Source organism: Jaculus jaculus, chromosome 8 (genome assembly GCF_020740685.1).
Source record: "Jaculus jaculus isolate mJacJac1 chromosome 8, mJacJac1.mat.Y.cur, whole genome shotgun sequence".
NCBI lineage: Eukaryota > Metazoa > Chordata > Mammalia > Rodentia > Dipodidae > Jaculus > Jaculus jaculus.
This window is the reverse complement of record NC_059109.1, coordinates 54,052,699-54,073,062: the sequence shown is the minus strand read 5'-3', so window position 1 is coordinate 54,073,062 and position 20,364 is coordinate 54,052,699. Positions and strand designations below refer to the sequence as shown.

Genomic DNA, 20,364 nt, shown 5'->3' with positions numbered 1-20,364 from the left:
GTGGCTGGACTGATAATCTTAGATATCACCCAGAGCTCCCCATGGGCATGCAAAGCAGCTTCTCCCATGGAGCTTCCCAGCTTGAAACAGTTGGACAGCAGGAGGCTTAGGGGGTATGGAGAACAGGGGCTCTTGCTAAGGAAAAGAGGTGGGAAGGGAGCCACTTCTATCTCCTTCCACCTTCCCTTCCCCTGAGTGTCCTTTGTTCTCCTCCCCTCAGTCAGCCTTCTCAGTGCCTGGATTGTTGCACGTCTTCGGAGGAGGAATTTTAAGAGGCTCCAGGGCCAGAATCGCCAGAGCATCATGTCTGAAAAGCTTGTCGGGGGCATGGAAGGTAGGCATGGGGCTAGCGAGGGTGGTGATGGAAAGGACGTGGCTCAGGACTGTGGCCCCACCTTCAGCACAGAGGCTTAAGCAAAAGGATTGTTTTGTAGGGCTGCAGACAAGCCCCAAGGCAGGCGGGAAAAGCCACAGCAGTAATGGGACCTTCAGTTTTCCAACCTCCATAGCTCCTTCCAGTGATGGAAAATAAAGAGAATGGAGTGATAGACTTGTGGAGGAGTCATAAGACCCTGCCTAGATCTCACAGGGTTACTGTGACTCACAAATCCCTGAAGACTGCTGCTGTGTTGCATCTCACATTGGAATCACAGGCAGCAGAAGTGATACATGAACGTTTGGCCTCAGACTGGGATTGCAGTCTTGGTCCCACCACTCAGGGCTAGCTGTTGGACCTTAGGCATATTTTAAAAGTCTCTCTAAACTGTAAAATCTCTCTTATCTGTAAAATCAGAAGAATAGATAGCACCTGCACCACAGGTTTGTGATGAGATGGAATAGTTTGTGCAAAGCACTATGTTGAGCATGCAGTGAGTACTCAGGGGATGGTGATTATGATTCTCCTCATGGACCAGAGGACCAGCAGGGCTGTGGGGGAGGGGAAGCCCCTCGGGTTCTAGGAATGGTACAGGTAGCTGTGGCGGCCTTGCTTCCATCCCTGTGGTGCGCCCCAGCTGATCCAGCCCATCTCCTCCTCCCCAGCTTTGGAATGGCAAGGCCGCAAGGAGCCTTGCCGGCCTGTGCTGGTGCACCTACAGCCGGGGCAGATCCGGGTGGTGGATGGCAGGCTCACTGTGCTCCGCACCATCCAGCTGCGGCCCCCGCAGCAGATCAACCTCATCCTGTCCAGCAACCGTGGGTGCAGAACCCTGCTGCTCAAGATCCCCAAGGAGTATGACCTGGTATGGCCAAGCTGGCCCTTGGCTGCTTGTCCTCAGATACAGTCAAGGAGGCAGTTGGGTGGTAGGGAAGGAACCGCAGGCCAGAAGGCAGGGTTTCTATCTGCTAGCTCCTGAAGAAGAGATAAACTTGAATGTATTTGTCCTGTTCTGAGCCTGCTGGATACATGCTCTCCTGCTCTCACTAGCCACTGTCGGCCTCCTCCTCTGCTAGAGATGCTCTCACAGGTCCAAGCTAGAAGCTCCTGGAAGAAACTTCCTATCTTGTCACTTCAGGCTCTTGTGAATGTTTAGGGACTTGCATGGGTGCTAAATAAGAGGTTGATCACAGACTCTGACTACCCAGCTCACAGTCCTCTCCACCCTCTGGCCTTCCTGCCTTCCCTGCCCTTCTCTAGTATGGAGCCCAGGGAAGAATGGCTCTGTGCAAGTGCCTTGGAATGCTAAACTCTGTAAGCAAGCTACTTCACGCTCGTTTTCTATTCTCTAAAGGGAGAGATAGCATCTCTTTGCAGAGCCGTGCCTTTGTCCTGTCTAGTCTCCTTTGCTCCGTGTAAAGCGCCTACCTGGACAGGACCTGACAAACGTTTGTCTTTGGTCCTGCTTATGCCCGCAGGTACTCTTGTTTAACCTGGAGGAGGAACGGCAGGCACTGGTGGAAAATCTTCGGGGGGCTCTGAAGGAAAGTGGGCTGAGCTTCCAGGAGTGGGAGCTGCGGGAGCAGGAGCTAATGAGGGCAGCTGTGACTCGAGAGCAGCGGAGCCACCTCCTTGAGACCTTTTTCAGGCATCTTTTCTCCCAGGTGCGTACTCGATTTACGTGCACCCGTGGTGGCTACCTTCACTTCCATAAGGCCGTGGGGTGACTCCCATGGAAGTCAGAAGTTCTGAATCCTCAGCTGACAAATCTGTTACAATTTTGCTGAAATCACCGGACTTTATGTTACTGGAGTCCTGGTGTTTCCCAATAAATTAGTGTGGCCACTTGGCTCACAGATCAAATGGGAAAGTAATGGTGGACAGGCAAGAAAAGGATCTAATGGACATAGCCATATTGGGAAGACACAGACCAAGCATCTCAATCTCATCTTCAAGGTCCTGACATGAACTCCCAGGGAAGAGAGGGAAAGAACACGGGTGGGGGACAAGAGGCATGCATAGTTACTCACTCTTGCAAATACTGTGGTCTCTTTGATTAACACCTCAGCTCAAGCTCTGCAAGGTGGCTCTGAAGAGCTTGTTACCACTGTCAGCACTGACAGACACAATCTGGTTACCATTAGGTGATTTCTTTTGCTTAGGAGAGCAGCCTCAGTTCTCGTCTTCTCCTCATGGGGTAATTGCTCCTATTTAGGGGGTTCTAATCATAGGATGGCCTGCCTGCAGGATTTGATATTCCTGAAATCCAAGGTGACTGCAAGTGTAAGGCAATAGCTGGAGATTGGCAAATTGCTTTTCAGAGGTCTGGAGGGATGCAAAAATCTGTCAATAAAATGCTTTAGTTACTTGGTATCTTTAGCCTTGAAGGGGGATGAGATAGGTTAGATAAATTTAGACTCTGGTATTACCAGTTTGTAGACAGATGTTCTGTAGGTGATTAACGTGTCTATGTACAGGTAGGCAGGAATCTGATCCAAAGTAAAGGAGACAGAGGTAACAAGATTTGCCCTGCTTTGAGGCAATTGAAGGCACAATGGAAGAAAAGCCAGTGTTCTTGAGAAAAAAAAAAAAACAGTCTCTCAGCCCTTGTTCCATTTACTATAAGGAGGTGTCCCCACTCCATCTGAAGCCTGCAAGACAATGTGCAGGAATGAGTCAGGGCAAGCTGAGCTCTGGGGAGAGCCACAGTTCACCTGCCAGGGGCCTCCCTGGGACATTAATACCCACCTTATGGGCTTCTGGAAATTACTGGAAGGATGTGAAGAAATCAGATAGGAAGAAAAATTCCAAGACTGACATCTAAATCTAGTACAAAAAGAGAGGCAGACTGGGGCAGAGCAACATGGGCCATATAAGATAACTCGGGCTGGGCATGGTGGTGCACACTTGTATCATAGCAATGCAGAGGTAGAAGCAGGAGGTTCAGGAGTTCAAAACCAGACTGGGCAACACAGAAAGACCCTGTCTCAATAAAACAAAACAAAACCTAAAACACAGGAGCTGTTTGGGAAAGTGGCTCTGTGATGGAGTGCTCCTCTGGCATGTGCAGAGCCCAGGGGAGGGAGGCAAATATAAGTACAGCATGGCTTTCCCACCTATGAAGCTGATTATTCCACTGGGAAGGTGAAATATGACTGCAGAAGACTAGTCAAAGATGAGGGCTACACAGAGATCCTGGAGATATACTGACTAAGACTTCAGAAAAGACCTTTCAGGCTATTGAAAAACCATGATGGAGGTGTGATTTTGCAAGGACTCAAAGTTGGAAAAGTTTTGTGCAGAAGAAAGCAGTGAGCCGAGGTACCCTATGGAAAGACAAAAAACATTAATGCTTGCGCGGGATCAAGAGTGGTTGGCTGGGGAGGGAATTCATGTGGGAAATTAATTTGATGGGCATGTATGTACTCTAAAACCAGAGTTAACCCTTCAACAGGTTGAATATTGAGTATGAATAAGAACTTGGGCCCCTCATCTTGGGGGCTCCTTGCCAGGCACCTCCACTCAGCTCAGGATCCATCAGGATGAAGGGAAGCTCTTGTTCTGGGAAGGCTGCTGCATCCTGAAGGTGGCTGCCAATCCCTGGATAGCTGCCCTGTGCTTTCTACTTGCAAACCATTTCCTTCAAGACCTCCCTTGTTGTTTCTCACAATAATGCTGTGAGATAAGTAGGGCAGGTGTGGAAATGAATTCCAGACAGCTAAAGAGACTTGCCCAAGGTCATGCAGCTTGCGGGCGCAGAGTTGGGGCATGAGCCCAAGTCTCTGGCCTCCAGTCCCAGGCTCTTCCCACTAAAGCACCTTGTTTGAAGCTGCAAGGTTTGTTTTAAGAAAACACAACCAGGCTTTGACTAAGCAGCTGTGGGTAAGCAGGAAAAACAAGTACTGTAGTCTACTGCTCCTCTCACTGTCTGTTTCTGCTGGGGCGGCCCCATGATAGGATGGAGATGGCCCCCTAAGGGGAATTCCCCTCACCCAAACCCAGCTCAGGCCTTTTTAGAAGTCATAGCAATATACAGGTAAAGTATCCAGACTGTCTCAGGAATGCCAAAGGGAGAACTTGAACTTGGCTTAGAAAGGCATATCAGCAAATAAGGTTGCTCCTCTCTTAGCCTGCCTCTGTTTTCTATCTTGCTTTGCTTTTCCCTATGTCTCTGAGCACACAGAGGAAAAGGTGGTCCTCGTATTATGCTTGGGTAAAAACACATCTTGGGACCTCTTGGTTCAAATTCTAGATCCCCAGCTTAGGTCGTGTGACTCCTTTATCAAATCTTCCAGGGCAGAGGGCCAGGACTATGGTGCAAATATGGCCCCAGGAACTACCTACCCCACAGGCCTGGGCTGCTCATGGGGGTGTTTATGGCAAACAGGAGTTTCAGAAGGTGGCCCCTCAAGCTTCTAACAGCCTTCAAGTCAAGGAATCCTTTCTCCTTTCTCCCTCCCCCATGACTGCCTGAGTGCAGGTGCTGGACATCAACCAGGCCGACGCAGGGTCTCTGTCCCTGGACTCATCCCAGAAGGTGCAGGAGGCTCTGACCTGTGAGCTGAGCAGGGCTGAGTTTGCAGAGTCCCTGGGCCTCAAGCCTCAGGACATGTTTGTGGAATCCATGTTCTCTCTGGCTGACAAGGATGGCAATGGCTACCTGTCCTTCCGGGAGTTCCTGGACATCCTGGTGGTCTTCATGAAAGGTGAAGGAGGAGAACATGATTGTCCAGACAGAGGGTGGGGACTGTGGCTGGAGTGTGGCTGATCTGTTGGAGATGAAGATCACTGGGGCCAAGTGGGAGACACCCGAAAGAGCCCAGGCTGGAGTTCTGGTTCTGGAAAATGGGCGGAGCTTTCCTAACAGTCTTCCTTCTCACAGGCTCCCCTGAGGAGAAGTCTCGTCTCATGTTCCGCATGTATGACTTCGATGGGAACGGACTCATTTCCAAGGATGAGTTCATCAGGATGCTTAGGTTGGTCCTCTGAGACAGCCAGAATAAGTAAACTGGGGCAAGGACAGCCAGCAGGAGGGCCCATCAAAGCAAGAAAGGAAGTACAAAAGCAGGACAGGGAAGACGACTCAGGGAGTAAAGTCCTTGCCACTCAAGCATAAGGAAGTGAGTTCAGATCTCCAGCAGCCAGGTGAAGCGCTGAGTGTGGTGGCGCAGGCCTGTCGTCCGAGCGCCAGGGAGGCTGAGGTGGGAAGACCCCTGGGGTTGGTTGGCTAGCTTGTCTGCCTGAATTGGTGGCCTCCAGGTTCAGTAACAGACTTTATCTCAAAATAAGGTGGAGAGTGACAGAGGAAGAACCTGATATTAAACCTCTGCTCTCTACCTGCACACACACATAAAGGCACACATGCATATGCACTGACATGCATATGAATGTGTATACACACATGCACAAACACCACGCACATATTCATGCAAAAAAAAAAAAAAAAAGACTCAGCTAGCTGTGGCCCTGTCATGTGGGTGGGATGTCTGCATGTTTGTGTCAGATGGCTTCCCTCTTAAAACCCCAGGTCCTTCATTGAGATCTCCAACAACTGCCTGTCCAAGGTCCAGCTGGCTGAGGTGGTGGAGTCCATGTTCCGGGAGTCGGGCTTCCAGGACAAGGAGGAGCTGACGTGGGAGGACTTCCACTTCATGCTGCGGGACCACGACAGCGAGCTCCGCTTCACACAGCTCTGCGTCAAAGGTTGGGGCACCTGCCAGGCAGGGCTGATACCTCTATTATGCACAATTCTCTCATATTTCTTAGAGGCTATAGCAATGTTTTAATTTCTTTTAGAATCAGAGGAAAACTATATATAATAAATAATATGTAATATATTCAGTCTGTGTAATCCCATAGTTTACAAGTAAAGTTTCTAATTTATTTATATTAAATATATATATATATATATATATATATATATTTTTTTTTTTTTTTTAGATAGTCTTGCTATGTGTAGCCATAGGAGGCCTGGATCTTTCTATATTGATCAGGCTAGCCTCACACTTCTTGCCTTGGCCTTCTAAATGCTGGGATTACAAATGTGTGCCATTACATGTGATGTGGAAGGGGAGATATTGGCTATAACTCTGCTTCCCCTGACCCTTTGTTGAAGCCCACCACCTGGCTAGACCCCTAAGCTTAGTGCCCAGAGCAGGAGGGAAACAGTGTTTCTTTCACTACGTTCCTCTAAACTGGGTGTCTGGTTCTGGATATACCGTATCTTGGGTCTGTAGCCATGCGCCCCCCCCGCCCAATGTCTCCTGGCTAAGTGTTAAGTAATGTTTCCTCAGTATATCAAGACCTGATTCCGTGTCCTTCTCTACTTCGGGTCCTACCTGTGTCTGACTCAAGTGAGCAGAGGCCAGAGTCTGAGTGAGGAAGGGGCAGGTAGCAGGCAGGGGGTCACAGTATCTTCCTAGGTGATAATTCTTACTGAGGCATGTTGAGACCAAGCCCAGTACCCACCCCAGGATTATGAGAATTGTAGGGGTATAGCTCTGGACAGGGCTTCATTCAGCCCTGAGGGTGAGAGGAGCTGGTGAAGCAGCCCAGCACTCCAGACCTGGCAGCTAGGGCAATGGGAACCTGGGCTGAGAGGAGAGGGTAAGGAGGTTCCTAGAAGTGAACTGGGCCACACAGTCCCAGGAGCATCTAGCCCTAGTAGAACTAAGCTTGAGGACTCAGGAAAAAGCAGAAAGTTAGCATTGTTTATTGTTTTTTTTTAATTAAAAAATATTTTGTGCCCCCCAAAAATATTTTGTGAAGCCTGGCGTTGCATTGCAGGGGTGGAGGTGCCGGAAGTGATCAAGAACATCTGCCGGAGGGCCTCCTACATCAGCCAAGAGAAGATCTGGTGAGCCTCCACCTGGCCATGAGGAAGGAAGATGTTGGGGAGTTGCCATTTCTCTCCACCCACTTTCCTTCTGGGCTGCATTGACCTTGTGGAGAACACAGGCCTCCATAGGCATATGTGACCTCAGCTCTGACCCCTTAGGATCTGAGGCATTTTCTGGCTTTCTGAGTATCTGTGAGAATCCTGCTGTTCCCTTGTGGAGAGCTCTGATCTTTTCTGGACAAAGTGGGTTTTGAGGCAGAGCAAGGGCAGCAGGTCTTACCTCTTGCCATCCCTTCCCAGTCCCTCTCCCAGAACGAGTGCCCACTGTGCCCGCAACAACCTTAAGACCAAGTGCTCACCACAGAAACTGCAGTGCCCCATGGACACGGACCCTCCCCAGGAGATTCGACGGAGGTTTGGCATGAAGTATGCTTGCTTATCCCTGAAACCCGGCCATACACCCCTTCACCATCCATCCATCCATCCATCCATTCCTTGGTGCCAGGCACTGTGTTCACCATGGGGTTCCAGAACGCCTCAGTGCCAAGGGAGTCTGGTGTAGTGGTCAGCACATTAAATGCCACACTGTTTAATGTTACAAGGGTGGGAAGAGCAGGGGACCTCAGAGCTCAAGCATGTTCCCTCACCTCTGCTCAAGGAGTCAGAGGAGCCAGGAGCCACTAAAGGCTGGCTGCAGGTTGGGTGGGTGTGCTGTCTGTGCATGGACGCTGGGGTAGGTGGAGCAGTGCATCTGGTGGGAGGAAATGAGCATTTGGAGCTGGCCCTTCGCTGACAGCGCCCCTTTGGAGCGGGAAGGAGCATTTGGGTCTGAACCTGCTTCTGCACCAGACGCTCACAGTTCTTTCCTCAGAGGCCCCTGGCTGCCCCGAGGCCCCCATTGGGAAAGCAGGGTGGAGGTGGGGTCTGAGCCCAGGCCTGAAGCTGCCTGTCTCCCAGGGTCACTTCGTTCCAGCCCTTGCTCTTCACTGAGGCGCATCGGGAGAAGTTTCAGCGCAGCCGACGCCACCAGACGGTGCAGCACTTCAAGCGCTTCATTGAGAACTACCGGCGCCACATCGGCTGCGTGGCCGTGTTCTACGGCATCTCCGGGGCGCTCTTCCTGGAGAGGGCCTACTGTGAGTGACCTCGGCGACTGGCCACGCCTCGGGGCACCTGCCGGGGGTGGGGTCTCGGGGACTGCGGACAGCCCTGGGGGCGGGGGCCTACTGCGACTGCAAACCAGGTCAGTGGGGCCTGCGGGAGACTGCAGGGGCGGGCCTGTGGGAGTGGCCTGCGCTCCACGACCGTGCTAACCCACGGTGTCCTCTGTGCTGCCCCTTGCTGTCCAACCCGCTGCAGACTACGCCTTTGCAGCACACCACATGGGCATCACCGACACCACCCGCGTGGGCATCATCCTGTCGCGGGGCACGGCGGCCAGCATCTCTTTCATGTTCTCCTACATCCTGCTCACCATGTGCCGCAACCTCATCACCTTCTTGCGGGAGACCTTCCTCAACCGCTACATCCCCTTCGATGCCGCCGTGGACTTCCACCGTCTCATCGCCTCCACAGCCATCGTCCTCACAGGCAGGGGCTGCTGCTCAGTTCAGGGACCCCTCTCCCTGTTCCTCTACCTGCCCCCTGCCGCTGGATCCCCCTCCTGGGACTTCATGTTAACCTTGCATGGTCTTCTCCATAAAGGTGGAGAGTAGGCTGGCTGGGCCATGGTGGGAAGTAAGTCCAAGAGCTCCCCCTGCCCTGATCATTTGGAGGTCACTTTCGCCATCAGCTTCCCCCTAACAAGCTCCCAACACCCTAGCACGAGTAAGCACCCTAGTGCTGTCCTAGTTCTTGTGTTTTAACACAACTCTTTGAAAGAAGTCACAGGGATGGGTTCCTAGTTACCATTAGCCTCAGACTCATGTGGTTGCGTTCATAGAAGAGGGGAGATACAGAAGGGTTAATGGAGCTCAGCAGGCCAGGCCCCAGAGGTCCTTGTCTGGGACCTCATGGATATCTGTGAGGCAGGGTTCTCCACCTGCCTGTGTTGAGCGCCCTCACTGGCTGCTCCCATGTGGTCTCTCTTAGTCTTACACAGTGCAGGACACGTGGTGAATGTGTACCTGTTCTCCATCAGCCCGCTCAGCGTGCTCTCGTGCCTCTTCCCCGGCCTCTTCCATGATGATGGGTGAGTAGGAGTCGGGGATCCCTTGCAGGTAGAGAAACGCATCCTCTTGGTTCAGAAGAGAGTGTCACTTTGCAGGCCCTGGGACTGACAAGGACCGGCCAGCCTGAGCCGCCAGCCCCAAGTTAGCAGTATCAGGGTTGGGGTGACTCCGCTAGGGATTCCTGGCACTCCAGAAAAAGTCTCAGGGTTCTTCCTCCCACACAGGTCTGAGTTCCCTCAGAAGTATTACTGGTGGTTCTTCCAGACTGTACCAGGTGAGAGCCCTACCCCTCTATGAATGCCCAGGCCTAACTGAAAACTCCAGGCTCTGGGTTCTGTCAGTCACTGAGCAGCCAGACTCAGATCTCACGGCAACCCAGGCTTTGCCCTCTGACTCTGAGGACGCTCTAGGACAATAGGAGACTTAGGTGACTCTGCATTCCAATTCTTCCCTACGTGGGACTAGTTCCTGTCCTAGGGAGGGCTTACTGGTCCCTGTTCTGGACTAGTTCTCACAGGAATGGGAGAAGCCATCTACCACAAAGGTAGCTTTGAGGAAAGCTGTGCCCCAGCTGCACGGGGAAGGGAGCAGGCTCTTTGTCAAGGCATACGGAAGTCTCCCACTCACTCTGTAGGGTGTCTTGAGACAGACTGTGTGTAGAGGCACACTAGCTTTCTATAATTACACATTTGAGAGCTACTGGCTGAGAATCTATTCAAACTCATCTTGAACCTTTTTATATTTCCAGTCTGTTCCCTTCTTGGGGTAGCACGTTTTGCATACTCCTTTCTGTGAAACACAGCATGGATTTCTAATTTTTTTCTAATTGTAAAATGCTCTGCTTTGAACTTCAGAGGGTGCTTGCTGACTGCGTCCACTGGGATTTGGTGGATCAGGCTGTGTTTACGCTCTCTTCTCCGTTCAGGACTTTACAGACTTTGGTTCAATCCCTTCTTAACCTTTGCTTTTCCGAACAGCAGTGCTCTAATCTTCCTAATTACTGTCTTTCTCCTCCTGAATCACCAAGGGACTATTCACGTGCCTCTATTCCATCTTGGCTCCAGCATCACCCTCATGTGTACCTGTGACTTGGCCTGGGATCCTCCATGAAATTCCTCCCAATCCCCCAGGCTGAACGAGGGGCTTTGGCAATGAACAGGGACAGCATCATCCCATTCATGAACTAATGGGGCCAACTCATGTTATGTCCTATGACAATTGACTCCACGAGGGCAGAGTCTGTAATTTCCTGTGTCTGATCCAGAGTAGGCTCTTTTGTATTCATTCATTCATTCATTCAGGAACGTTTATACAAGGCCCTGTATACATAGTATGGCCCATTTATGCCCAGTATGCCAGGCCCTGCAGTGGGCACTGGGATTTAGTGGTGAGACAGCCTAATTTGTTTGACTCCTATTATATGAGGGTCAGGGAAGAGACAGACATTAAAATAACAACAACAACAAAATGTGATGACTTGGGTGGGGAAAGGGTAAGGTTTGGGAGGATGCATGGGTCTGTTGACATGAAAGGGGTGTGGTCAGGTATGGGGAAGAGGAACAGATGAGGGGGTCTAGGGATTTTGTACCCCCACCATGACCCTCCGCACATCACCACTCCATTGTCCTCCACGCTCCTGTTCACTTTTCAGGCCTCACGGGGGTCATGCTGCTCCTTATCCTGGCCATCATGTACGTCTTCGCCTCCCACCACTTCCGTCGCTGTAGTTTCCGGGGCTTCTGGCTGACGCACCACCTCTACATCCTCCTCTACATCCTGGTGAGGGCTTCTGGCTATGAGCCAGGCCAGTGGGGAATGGGCAGGACATTTCCAGGAAGGCAAGCAAAGATGGAACATTAGTTTTCCATCCCCTTACGTATTTCTCCACATCTCTCTTCAGAGATGGGGGTTATAACATGGGGCTTCACAGTAGGCTGGCCCAGGTATGTAGCTCTTGGAAGATCCCTTCCTGGTGTGGAGTTTTCAGTAGCAACCCTTCCAGGCTCATCCACATTCCTCACAGACTCCCCCACATCAGTTCTGGGCAGTCGTTCCTGTCTTTTGGGCGGCTGTTTGGCTTCTGGTATGGCCTACACCTGAGGGGGAATTACCCCTTTAAAAAATTTTAGATGCATTCTGCGGTTTTTGTTCTGATGCCATTTGGGGATGTATTAGCTGTATCACCCAGCTAAATGCCACCTGGAAAGTTAAAGAGCTTGCTCAAAGTGCCTTCAGTTGAAATTGCTGATAAGGCCGGGCATGGTGGCGCACGCCTTTAATCCCAGCACTCGGGAGGCAGAGGTAGGAGGATCGCCGAGAGTTCGAGGCCACCCTGAGACTACATAGTGAATTCCAGGTCAGCCTGAGCCAGAGTGAGACCCTACCTCGAAAACCCAAAAAAAAAAAAAAAAAAAAAAAGAAATTGATGATAAGATGGATTTTAAGACTCTACTTATCTTGATTCCTTCTTGCACATTCCCTCCCTTGTCTTGTCTCCCTTGTCCTCTGTTGGACTTGTCATCAGCTAATTCACCTGAGCTCCTGAGCTGACTCAAACCTGGCTCCTTACACTATCACTCTGCTTGCCTGCCTTCCAAAGGGCACCCAGAGGCTCTTCTGAGGAGCTAAACCAAATCCCAAGGCCTCCACTTTTCCCACTCGTTGGTGGCTAGACTGCCAGCGTTCAAGGAGCCCAAAGGCCCTATAACTAGCCTCTTCATCTCAGGCACTGTACACAGGGTCTCTTTCTCCTGAGGCAGAGCGCACCACTGCCTCAGTGAGGCTGGCTCCTATTACCCCACCTGCACTCTCCCAGGTGTGGCTCTGTCCTCACTGATAGCTGGGCAGACATCTTGCCTATAGCTTAGTACTTCATAAATCTGAAGTAACTTGTATCCTATAACTTCTGATGTTTGTCTCCAAAGAAATCTCTCTCTCTCCATTGGGAGCTGTGACTAACTTCCTCTCTCTTCACCTTCCCAAATAGCAGGTGGGACCCTAGCCCCTTGGGCTCTTGCTTCTGCTAGAGGTAATATTCTTGCTCCTGGTGACCAAAACAGCTTCTTTGAATTAATGGGGAGACCCAGAAGAGTGGTCCAAGGCTGCTTTCTGATTTATTCCCAAGTTGTGGGCATACTGGGTTCATAGGAAAGTCAAGGGCTCAGAAAGGCACAAGCTCTTCTACTGGGTAGTCCTGGCCTGGCAGCTTGTTATCATCTCACCAGGGGCAGGGGGGCAGGGCCTAAGCACTTTCTTTCCACTTATCATAGCAGGTTGAGGAAAGAATTTGACTTTGGGCAGAAAGGAAAGTAACAAGGATCCTAATGTAGAGGCCCCAAGGAAAGATATTTAGGCTCCTCATCTGGAGCCAAGACTTTAGGAACTGAAATGCCCACCACCCCAGGCTCCTCAGCCAACTAGGAGTTTGCAGCAACTCTGTGGTTTAAAACAAAAGCCAACAACAAAATGGACTGTATAAACAGAGGAGTATGAGGTCACCCTGCCTTTGCGCTCAATCTGGTTGGAAGCTTTGGAGCCTTCGGGGTGGGTGTGAACTCCACAATGAAAGGTACTTTGAGAAAGCAGTCAGTTCAGAAAATAGCTCAAGGAGGTTTATGTTAGTTTGGTGGTGAACGGTTCAAAAACTATAGGAACCCTCAGCTGAGGAAAGCGATTTCCGAGAGACCCAAGTTTAGCTGAATCCATGAGGGTCTCTTTGGTACTAGCTCCGTGGGAGGCCTAGTCTCCACTGGGAGCTAACATCTTTGCCCTTAGGATCTTGAGATTTGCTATAGAGATAAGTGCCACACTCATAACTCATACCAGGAGTGATTATGAACAGTGTCCCAACGGTAAGTTGTAGGAAATCATGGATGAAAGTTCAACTTACAATGGACTAGTTTGGAGACTTTGGAAGAAGATGGGCCTCAGGCCCAGGCTTCAGGAGGGAAGCTAAACAGAGACAAGGCTGAGTGGAAACTGAAGAGCAGTCCAGGCAGCAGGATCTAGGCAGAAGGGCATGAGCACAGGTGTGGGAGTAAGCATGGTGATAGGATTAAGGGGACAGAGCAGACGGGCCTGGCTGTAGGTGGCCACAGGGATCAGGTCGTGGCAGGACACGCGGAGTCTGCAGCTGAGACAGTGGTTATGGCTCTGAGAAGCTGCGCAATATGGTAGAACGCAGAAAAGGGCAGAAGGTGAGGGAGCCAGGCTTGGGCAATACCCATGACTGGGTGCGGCAGAAGGAATGGAGCCAGGACAGGAGCTGGGTGAGTGACTGGGGAGGCAAAGAAGGAAAACCCGCAGAACACTGCTACAGCAAGTGATAGCAGCAAGGCGGGCGGCGGGGGGGTAACTAGTGTCACAGGCTACTGAGACAGGACAGGACATGATCTACAAAGAGACCTTGTGGTCGGGCCTAGTGGCACATGCTTGTAATTCCACTATTCAGAACACTGAAGCAGAAGGATTATAAATTCAAGGCCTGCCTGGGTTACAAAATGAGTTCAAGTTCAGCCAGGGCAAATTATTGAGACTGTCTGTAATTAAAGAGTAAGAAAAGGCCAGGGACATAGCTCAGTGGTAGGTTCAATCCCCAGTAGTGCCAAGAGCAAGAACAAAGGAAGTAGAGTAGGGGAGGGTAGGAGGGAAGTACAGAGGGATGGAGAAAGGGAGGGAGGGAGGGGCCAGGAGGTGGGCTATTTGTGCAGCTAGTGTACACGAAGTGTGCAGGTCCTAAGGAGAAGCAGACTCCTGAGCAAATGAACAGGAAGAAGAGGAAGGGTAACATGGGGCCACATTAGACATACTGTTGGGAAAGGACCAGAGCTGGACACATCTGCCAGCTATTTCATGGAAAACGGGGACTAGGGATATATTCTTAGCCTTAAGAGGTAGAACAGGGCTGGAGAGATGGCTTAGTGGTTAAGTGCTTGCATGTGAAGCCTAAGGACCCCGGTTCGAGGCTCCATTTCCTCAGGACCCACATTAGCCAAATGCACAAAGGGGCGCATGCATCTGGAGTTCGTTTGCAGTGGCTGGAGGCCCTGGTGCGCCCATTGCCCATTCTCTCTCTCTCTTTCTCTCTCTGTGTCTGTCACTCTCAAATAAATAAATAAATAATTTTTTAAGGTAGAACAAACCTGGGAAACTCCTTTCCCCAACAAGTACTGAGTGCCTACCATGTGCTCAGCAAGTGCTGCAGGAGCTGAGACTTGGCTGGAAAAAGTCTCTGGACCTTTTCCGTCTGGTTGGGAAAGTAGCAGTATGTAGATGAGTGAGCAAAAAGTGATTGCGAATGGTGACAGATGATGACAGGGAGTTAACAGAGAGATGTGATGGCACCAAGGCGAGGACTGAGGAGCTATTTCTGCTGAGACCTGGAAAGAGGCGGAAGGTAGAATCAGACGAAGGACAGGTGAGGCAAGGAGAATGGCAGGTACAAAGTTCCTGAAGCAGAAAAGACTTGTAGTTGAGAAACAAGAGAGAGGAGCAACCGGTTGGCAGGCAGAGGACAGTACAGCAAAAGCTTGTAGTTCAATGAGAAGTCAACTAAAGCTTTTTATGTTGAGCATATTATTATTATAATTTTATTTTGGTTTTTCAAGGTAGGGTCTCACTCTAGCCCAGGCTGACCTGGAACTCACTATGTAGCCTCGAACTCGCAGCAAGCATCCTACCTCTGCTGCCTTAGTGCTGGGATTAAAAGAAGTTTGAGTCACCATGCCTGCTGAGGACATTATTTTTTAAAAAAAAAAAGCACTTCAAAGGGCTGGAGAGATGACTCAGCAGTTAAAGTGCTTGTCTGCAAAACCTAAGGACTTAGGTTTGATTCTCTAGTACCCACATAAAGTCAGATGCACAAAGTGGCACATGCATCTGTTGTTCATTTGCATTCAGGAGGCTGAGGCAGGAGGATTATCATAAATTTGAGGCCACTCTGGACCACAGAACAAGTTCAAAGCCTGCCTGGACTATGATACGAAGATCCCCACCCCTTTCTCTCTCTCTCTCTCTCTCTCTCTCTCTCTCTCTCTCTCTCTCTCTCTCTCACACACACACACACACACACACACACACTTCACACTGGCTGCCTTGTAGAATCTAAGTAACTGCAAGAGTCTAGGAAGCCATTTATTTGGATTGGTTTGGAGCAGTGCTAGGATGAGGGAAAGAACTCCATTCTTTGGAGGATGGAGTTGGGAGTGTTTTTAACCTGGAGGAAGTTGAGTTGGTCTATGGTGAGGTGGAGATTGGGTGCACCTGTAGGCAAAGAGGTGGGATATAAGGCCTAAGCTGTACTCTTTGATCCATTCAGCTCATCATCCACGGCAGCTTTGCTCTGATCCAGCTGCCCCGATTCCAGATGTTCTTCTTGGCCCCAGCACTTATCTATGTGGGGGACAAGCTGGTGAGCTTAAGCCGGAAGAAGGTGGAGATCAGCGTGGTGAAGGCTGAGCTTCTGCCTTCAGGTATCTGCCTGGAGTCAGTGAGGGACCAACTTGGCTCCTTAGGCAGCTGACAGGGCAGGGGCAGTGCCCGGACCATCTAGTCTACTGGCCTGGTCCGGTGGAGATGACAGAGGGCTGAAGGCAGCTGGGAGGAGGAGTCTGGCAAGAAATGTTCTTTGCCAGTGGTTCTGAGCCTTTGACACAACAGAGTGGAGGAGTCCAGGCGGGGCTTCTCCTTGTCCTACTGACCCCTGGGGTAAGCTTCTGGAGGGGGGATGCATCCTTTGTCACAGTCCAGAAGCAGAGCTGAGGTTGTGGTTGGGAAGAGGGCACTTTCTGGAGGCCACACTGTTACAAAGGTCAGCAGCCTCATGTGCTATCCCTCCCCAGGAGTGACCCACCTGCAGTTCCAGCGGCCCCAGGGCTTTGAGTATAAGTCAGGGCAGTGGGTGCGGATTGCCTGCTTGGCTCTGGGGACCACCGAATACCACCCTTTCACACTGACGTCTGCACCTCACGAGGACACACTCAGCCTGCACATCCGGGTGGCAGGACCCTGGACCACTCGCCTCAGGGAGATCTACTCGCCCCCAACCGGTGGCACCTGTGCAAGATATCCAAAGGTATCCAGACTCAGGCCAGATGTGGCACACGCTCCTCCATCTCCTTCGCAGCACCAGGTTCCCCTCCCCTAATCATGCTACCACAAACCCGAGCCCCTACTCTGCGCTCCCCTGACCTTCCCAACCTGCTTTCCCTGCCTACCATGTCTGGCTTCAGAACAGCCAAGCCAAACTCAAACCCACTGCCCTCCCTACAGCTGTACCTCGATGGGCCATTTGGAGAAGGCCACCAGGAATGGCATAAGTTTGAGGTGTCCGTGCTGGTAGGAGGGGGTATTGGGGTCACTCCCTTTGCCTCCATCCTTAAAGACCTGGTTTTCAAGTCATCAGTCAGCTGCCAAGTGTTCTGCAAGAAGGTGAGTGCCTAGTCTCTCCACCAGTCCCCAGTTCCCCCAGCACTGTGGCCTTCTGTGCCTCCTGCCTGCTTTTGCTCCCCCCCCCCCCCGTGAAAGCTGGGCAAGGAAAAGCTGGCCTGAAGTCTAGAGGTGGGTGGTGAGTTAGGGAGCTGCCGAAAGACAGAGTTGGTTTGACAATGTTTACAGGCTCCTGTCTGGCCTCCAAGGGCTCCTTCCCTCAGCTGTGGGGTGCTTCCTAGAGGATTTGCTTGTGGGAATCCCTCCAGGCAGGGTTGGAGGGAGGTGAGGCAAACAAAAACACATCCTCTCCTATAAAGGAGGCCAATCCTTGGAGCACTGCTGGCAAAGAGTGGGAAGGGCACCCTTGGGGTGGGGCACAATTGAAACTGACTAAGGTCTCAGGAGCAGGGGGAGGGAAGGTGGCAAAGCAGGACTCGTGGGTTGGGTTGGCCCTAGGAGCACAGTCCAAGCCTTCAGGCCCCTCTACATGGGGCCCCTTTGCTGTTGCCTGGACCCAATGGCAGGTCCCTGCTTGTATGTCTGGGCCTGGCAGGTGAGTCAGGGGTGCTGGAATGCAGCAGGCAGAGGCCCAGTCCACATACTGTCAGCACTCAGACGGTGACAGCACCCTTCCTGTCCTCTGTCCAGCGCCAGCTCTACGTCTGCTCCTTACCCCACATCACCTCACTTTTCCTTCTTGAAAACTTCCCCAGGGAAGCTTCCTTTCAGGGCATTCCAGGCAGCTTGGGGTTTCGGAGGCTGCTGTATGAGGTCTGCCTCTGGGCAGCTTCTTGGGGGTGGGCAGCCTCCAGCCAGAGCAGGGCCCTTGGGAGGGAGCTGTGGGATGGGCTCAGCCTGAGAAAGCTACTTCGCACCCAATATGACCTTCAGCTCAATCCTTTGGCCTGGTCCAACCTCTCACTTCAACCTCTTCATACGCAAGGACAACCCATCTTTGGCCTCAGCCTGGCTGTGTCCCATACACCTGGTCTGCAGGCGGTCTAGGCACAGGCATAAGCTGCCTGAGGTCGGAAGGAAGAGTTGCACGTGGAGTGTAGGGAGCCAGAGCTGATCTGGTCCTGAGTCCAGCATGTGTCCCCAGATCTACTTCATCTGGGTGACCAGAACCCAGCGGCAGTTCGAGTGGCTGGCTGACATCATCCGGGAGGTGGAGGAGAATGACCACCACGACCTGGTATCTGTGCACATCTATATCACCCAGCTGGCTGAGAAGTTTGACCTCAGGACCACCATGTTGGTAGGTCAACGCTGGCCAAGCCAGGGTAGGTGGGCCACCATCAGGGCTAAGAGTGGGCTGTCACAGTGCCTGGCTACGTCCTTTCTCTCCCACTCCTTCTCCAGTACATCTGTGAGCGGCACTTCCAGAAGGTGTTGAACCGGAGTCTGTTCACGGGCCTGCGGTCTGTCACTCACTTTGGCCGGCCCCCCTTTGAGCCCTTCTTCAACTCCCTGCAGGAGGTCCACCCCCAGGTCAGTCCCTTCCCCATATGCACATTCTCCTCAGCTTTATCATCTGGGGCCTGGGCAACACTTCCAGGGGAAGGAAGTGCTGCTGAGAAGCTCTGAAAGGCTGGTGGGTTATGGAAAGGAGACCAATAGGTAGGCAACACGGATTTTCCCACTCTGAAGTGTAATTCACTGACCCAAAATAAGAGCTCAATAACTGAAGTACTCCCACCGTAAACTCAATCCTACCCTATAACTGAGCCATCCTCCCCTGGACACGGAGCTAATTTTCACCATGAATATTGGGCCTGGTTACTGCTCTCTTAAAAACAAAACAAAGCAAGCCCACTGATTAAGCCAGCCCCTATTAGAAACACTAATCTAGTACTTACATAGACTCAAAAACAGTGAACCAGTTGGACATGGTGGCACATGCCTTTAATCCCAGGTAGGAGCAGCACTATAAATTTGAGGCTACCTTGAGACTACATCCGTGAATTCCAGATCAGCCTGGGCTAGAGTGAAACCCAGGGCGGGGGAGTGAACCAGCCCTCGCCATTCATGGTACAAAGCAAACCTTTATCAGAAACACAGTCAGGGTTCTTGGTGGTCTTTAACATGAACAAGGAGCTAGCCCACATCTTGAAACATGAGCCTAGCCCTCTCTTTGAATGTTGATCTAGTTCTGTCAACGAACAGCACATTAGTCTTTACCTCTTCTTCCCACAACAGGTCCGAAAGATTGGGGTATTTAGCTGTGGTCCACCTGGCATGACCAAGAATGTTGAGAAGGCCTGTCAGCTCATCAACAGACAGGACCGGACTCATTTCTCCCACCATTATGAGAACTTCTAGGCCCTCTGCCCAGTGGCTCTGCCTCAGCATTGGCCCCCACCCACTCACAACATGGTATGGCTGGCCATGCTCAGTTATCACATGTGGGCTAGGGAAACTCCAGGGCCAATATGTCTGTCTGGAGAAGTGGGGCACTGTTTAGAACTAAAGGTTAAGACACAGTAATGTTATTGGTTTGGGGCAAAGTGAACCTATTTGTAGGCTAAGGAAAAACAGTAATTCATTAGACACTCTGACAAGTAGTAGTGTTTTTACAGGACTCGGAGCCTAAGGATGAAGCAGTTGGGTATAGATGCTGGCATCTTAGGACCCTCCCCACACCCAGACTGACCCCTTTTTTTGAGTTCCTCAGTTTCAGAAGGGCTGGCCGATGTCTTTTAAGTGGGTAGGGACTGGACCCATTTAAAGAAACCCTCTCTGAGCACTTCAGTCTAACTGCACACCCCATCTCTCCCAAAATTCTGAACAGTGTACTCAGACCCTGGACTAACTGCTGTCCAGGGCAGTGCCCCTCGGCCCTCTTTTCTGGAATTCAGTAGTCTCTTTTACAAATAAATCACTTCCCCACCGTTAAACGTTTCCTTCTTTTTTTTTTTTTTTTTTTTCCTGCCTCGGGACAGGGACAAACTCAGGCACAAGAAACCACTCACCCAGCAAGCGAGCTGGTCTAGTCTACACATCTCTGGGCTTGCCAGTATCGCTGGAGGGTCCTTCCAAAGCCCAGGGCTGCTGGACAAAGGGCCCCTCAGAGTGGCTAGTATGAGGCTGTGATCAGAAAAGGCAGAGGTGGGGTGTCTGGGGAACGTGGGCTGGGCGGAGGGGAGGGAGGAGGGACAGCCAGAATCGTAGAAAGCCACAGTTGGCGGGGTTTGCTTCAGGGCCTCAGCTGCTCCTAGCTAACAGGACGAGGCCAATGGCCCCCACACGGGCCTCCCAGGCAGCAGGACGACAGTGAGGAGACACATGAGCGCATCCCTGACCTCTTCTGTCCAGTTTCTCATGGCTGGACGCTCTCCAGTCACGTAAAATGTCAACCCTCTGTGAAGGAATTTCTAAAACTGCCCGATTTCAAATGATTCCATTGCCCCCCCCCCCCGCTGAATTCCTGCATGCGCGTGATGGTGTGTCCCCACTTTTGAGAAAAGCATCACTGGGTCAGAATCCCCCACACAGCACACTTAGGCTTTGCGCGGTTGGGTTTGGTCGAGGGTCCTGACTGTGCTGGCAGG

General features: G+C 51.4%; 1 protein-coding gene across 1 annotated transcript in view; it reads left to right on the top strand.

Annotated features, from left to right (window-relative positions):
- The window catches only part of Duox1 (dual oxidase 1), a 32,446-nt gene extending 12,749 nt beyond the window's left edge, over positions 1-19,697 (top strand). The window contains exons 15-33 of the mRNA XM_045157440.1: positions 221-334; positions 1,042-1,241; positions 1,855-2,040; positions 4,857-5,082; positions 5,259-5,352; positions 5,904-6,079; positions 7,163-7,232; positions 7,515-7,640; positions 8,172-8,350; positions 8,574-8,804; positions 9,306-9,405; positions 9,610-9,659; positions 11,037-11,164; positions 15,702-15,855; positions 16,225-16,457; positions 16,655-16,813; positions 17,916-18,071; positions 18,176-18,304; positions 19,013-19,697. Coding sequence (XP_045013375.1) covers positions 221-334; positions 1,042-1,241; positions 1,855-2,040; positions 4,857-5,082; positions 5,259-5,352; positions 5,904-6,079; positions 7,163-7,232; positions 7,515-7,640; positions 8,172-8,350; positions 8,574-8,804; positions 9,306-9,405; positions 9,610-9,659; positions 11,037-11,164; positions 15,702-15,855; positions 16,225-16,457; positions 16,655-16,813; positions 17,916-18,071; positions 18,176-18,304; positions 19,013-19,135 — 2,834 coding nt within the window. The 3' untranslated portion in view covers positions 19,136-19,697. The remainder of the gene's footprint in view (positions 1-220; positions 335-1,041; positions 1,242-1,854; positions 2,041-4,856; positions 5,083-5,258; positions 5,353-5,903; positions 6,080-7,162; positions 7,233-7,514; positions 7,641-8,171; positions 8,351-8,573; positions 8,805-9,305; positions 9,406-9,609; positions 9,660-11,036; positions 11,165-15,701; positions 15,856-16,224; positions 16,458-16,654; positions 16,814-17,915; positions 18,072-18,175; positions 18,305-19,012) is intronic.
- The last annotated feature ends 667 nt before the right edge of the window (positions 19,698-20,364 follow it).